This window comes from Simochromis diagramma, unplaced genomic scaffold (genome assembly GCF_900408965.1).
Source record: "Simochromis diagramma unplaced genomic scaffold, fSimDia1.1 OVJJ01000245.1, whole genome shotgun sequence".
In the NCBI taxonomy this organism is placed as follows: Eukaryota; Metazoa; Chordata; class Actinopteri; order Cichliformes; family Cichlidae; genus Simochromis; species Simochromis diagramma.
In genome coordinates this window covers 11879-15801 of record NW_024386852.1, presented here as the reverse complement: position 1 = coordinate 15801, position 3923 = coordinate 11879, and the positions used below count along the sequence as shown (strand labels likewise).

At 47.1% G+C, this 3923-nt stretch overlaps 1 protein-coding gene across 2 annotated transcripts; it reads left to right on the top strand.

Annotated features, from left to right (window-relative positions):
- Positions 1-391: 391 nt before the first annotated feature.
- Positions 392-3130, top strand: LOC120732071. 2 transcript variants are annotated; one of them, XM_040029418.1, is made up of 3 exons: positions 392-517; positions 744-813; positions 1092-3130. In XM_040029418.1, the coding sequence occupies exon 3, from the start codon at positions 1328-1330 to the stop codon at positions 2657-2659; it is 1332 nt and encodes a 443-aa protein (XP_039885352.1). In that variant the 5' UTR covers positions 392-517; positions 744-813; positions 1092-1327; the 3' UTR covers positions 2660-3130. The 2 variants fall into 2 exon arrangements, with proteins under 2 accessions (XP_039885352.1, XP_039885353.1); XM_040029419.1 differs by lacking the exon at positions 744-813.
- Positions 3131-3923: the final 793 nt, after the last annotated feature.

Sequence of the window (3923 nt, the reverse complement as noted above, 5' to 3'; positions counted from 1 at the left end):
ACTGAGTTACAGTCGCTGACCTCTGACCTGTCATGTGACCTAGAAACCAGGTCAATATGTCTGTAGGTTCAGTCATCCAGGTCATGTGATCTAAGGAGCTTGGAGAGAAAAGAGACGTCTTTAAGTTTCTGGAAGACGTTTCATCAGAGAAGCTTCTTCAGCTCTAAAACCAAACGGTGGAGAGTCCCAGATATTTAAACCTGAGAGGGAAAGAAAGCATGTCGCTGACCCACCACTGATGTTATTTCAAGGAGGAAACTGAGAGCCTTTGCACCAGGAGCACAAACATCTGGAGCACAGACATCTGGAACAAAAACATCTGGAGCACAGACATCTGGAGCACAGACATCTGGAGCACAGACATCTGGAGCACATGTAACATAGTTAAATAGAGTTGAAGTTAAATCCCGCTAAATGGGACATTGGTGCCACCTACTGTCGAAAAAGTCACCCTGCAATATTCACAAAGGGCAAGGGATTCTGGGTAATCCTCAGAATAATGGAGGATTCCTGCGAGGTAAGGAATGCGCAAATGTCGTGGGGAGGAAAAATCATATCGCAGGCTGTTAAAGTAATACAGTCTGACCCGATTATTTTTGTTGTTTATACATCATTTGTTGCGGGTCATTTCTCCAGTCTTTATGTCGAACTGAGTGCACGTTTATGTGAGATTTCTTTATTGGGAGGAGAGGAAACAAAATGGGAGCATAGTTAGCTAACTCTGTTGTTGCTTTCCCGTTTAGATTTTGTGCTGATTGCCCACGACATTAAAAAGAGAGCATTCTAACCATTGCCTTTTTGTTGTGAATGCAGGTATGTGACTGTGCCACACTGTTTAGAGAATTTACATTGTTTCATGTACAGCTTTAAAATATATTTCTATATTCTTTTCATTTGGGAAATTTAACATGCAATGTTAATGGTGTTGAAGTTTTTCTATTTTGGTTGTATAAATTTACCACTATACGATCACACTGCAAGTGGAAATGTAATCCTGAGAATAATGGAGGATTCCTGCGAGATTTTGTGCTCATTGCCCACGACATTAAAAAGAGAGCATTCTAACCATTGCCTTTTTGTTGTGAATGCAGACCAGAGAAGACACTACACAGAGGTCACATTGGTGCCGTGACTCGTTCGTGACGCTGCTGAATCGGGCTGGTGTCTTCTCGTCGCAGCATCATCGTGGAGCATCAGCTTCCTTATTGTTTAGTCTGTTGGGTAACGGAATCAAACTTTGGGGACTGTTGGACATACTTTTATATTGGCTTTGTATATTGCCATATTGTATTAAGTCCACCTTAGCTCTATTAATATTCTGCTAGATATGGATCTAAGTGACTCTGATGACACCCCAAATGTGACTCCCCTTGTTGTGGGTAGGGGCAGAGGGTTCACAACTGTTCCTTTTTCACTGGGTGACTGTCGGGTGGGGCGTAGAGCAGCAGATAGTTCTTGTGAGCTTGTGGCTGAGTCGCAGTCAGTACAGTGCACTAAGTCATCTACCTCAGACCCCCCAATAACTGATGTGAGTCTAGTCGACCAAATGAGCGACATTGTGCAGCAAATTGGGCAACGCCTGGCTGATAGCATTCTGTCACACCTGACTACGCCACACACTTCGAGCCCTGCATCTGCTACATATACATGTCCTGAGGTGGCGCATGAAACAACAGATCTCCCCTCCAGCCGCTCACTAGATCTCTCTCAAGTCCAGCTGGTGGCTCCACGACAGGTTAAAGACCCACCTGTGTTTCGGGGGGAGAGTTCGGACTCATTGTCTGTTGATGAGTGGCAGGAAGCCATGCAGAGTTACATAAAGAAGAGTGCCATTCTTCCAGAAAACCAAGCTGAGGAGATTTTGATGCATCTGAGAGGCAGGGCAAAAGATGTTGTGAAATTTGGTGTGAGGAATGGTGGAATTGATGTCCAGCATAATCCACAAGCTATCTACAGACTTCTGCACAAACATTTTAGCTCCACCCAGTGCTCGTCTGTGCCCCTGGCTGACTTTTATTCCACCCTGCCGAAGGACCGAGAGGATCCATATGAGTACTGGCTGAGGCTGAACAAGGCTGCTGATGTTGTTGGCAACTGTCTTAAGGAGCAGGGGAAATCTTTTGAGAACTCTGGTGTGGAGGTTGCACGCATGTTCATCAGACACTGCCCCTGCAGAGACTTGGCTCTTATTTTTAGAACCAAAACATGTGATAAATGGTCAGCTCGTGAAGTTCAGGAGGTACTGGATGAGTATCACCTGGGTAAGGGGTTCCAGTCTCCTCCACAGACGGGTAACTGTGTCTATGTGAATAAGGCAGAGGTTAGCACAAATGGTACTCCTTGTTTGGCTGACCATGAGCAGAGGCCAGCTGTGAGTCAGGATGGCTCTGCTATTGAGAGGTTGATCAGCATGCTAGAGAAGGTGCTGCTTCAAGGCCCAGGCTATGCTCGAGCTAATGCCAGGCGACAGAGTGCCCGACTGCCGAGAATACCGGGCTTAGATGACACACCATGTTCCATCTGCAGAGATAGCTCCCACTCCACACTCACGCACTGTCGGGAAAACAGATTGTGCTTCATGTGTCACCTACCTGGTCATTCGAGACGTAACTGCCCAGAGGGCAAGTGTACTCCTTCCAGTGGTCATCAGGGAAACTGAACGATCTGCGTGGAGGGGAGGACAGCGCAGATCCAGCAAGTAAGCCTCCCATCTTGGATGTGACTGATATTAATGATTATGACACTTTGTATTCTACTTACAGTGGCATTGTCCCGCCAAATAAAACACTGATTGCACAGGGCTTGCATAGGCTCTCAAACACTGATAGTTTATTCTACTCTGCAGTGACTACTAGTGGTGGACAAGTTCTTAAAGCATTAGTGGACAGTGGATCTATGGCGTGCACCATAAGTGAGACAGTTGATGAGAAACTTTCACAATCGATACCTGATATTGAGAGACGTTCAGCTGAAGACGTTGTCATTGTTGGTTGTGGGGGTCACCTCGTTACGCCTTCTGCTATGTATGATCTTACAGTGTCAATATATGGCTTTAAGGTGGTGATTCCTGTTCTGGTGGTTCCGGGCCAGGCTGATGACATGATTCTGGGCAGCAATGCGATAAAGTGGCTTATTTCACAGTTGAAAATGACTGTTGGTACCCAGGATGATGCTTTTCCTCATTTGGCAACTTTGCTGTCCTATTCTGATGACTGTGGTGGCAGAGCAATGCCTCCAAGTTTCGGCACTGCAAAGCTTAAGAGACGCATCACCTTGCAGCCCTTGTCTGAACATTTAGTGTGGGCTAAGCTGCCTGCTCCTGATGCCTCAGCGGTGGGAAGTGCTGTCATTATTGAACCCACTCAGTCTCGATCCAAACCTGCACAGATCCTAGTGGGGCGAGTTGTCACTTCCTTGTTTGGGGATGGTTGGGTCCCTGTTAAAGTGGTGAATCCCTCCGACAAGCCCCTCACTCTCAGGAGAAATGCTAAGGTTGCTGATGTGTCCCCCTGTCTTTCTGTGCAGGACTTACCTGAACCTGTTCAAATTCGATCCAGTACACAATACACACAGAACTCGTCGCCCGCACCGAGATCAGAAGCGGAGATGTCACAGCGCTTGTGTGATTTGGGCCTGCAGGACCTGGACCTCTCGTCCTGTGAAGTTTCCCCAGAATGGAGAGATAGGCTGCTGCGACTCATTGAGCAGTATGAGTCCATCTTTTCAAGGCACAAAATGGACTGCGGTGAGGCTGCTGACTTTGTCCACAGAATCCGCCTGGTGGATGACAAGCCCTTCAGACTGCCATACAGACGGGTCCCACCATGCCATTACGAGAAGCTTCGCACTGCCCTAGATGAGATGGAGGAGTCAGGGATAATCCGTAAGTCCCAGAGTGAATTCTCATCCCCCCTTGTCTTAGT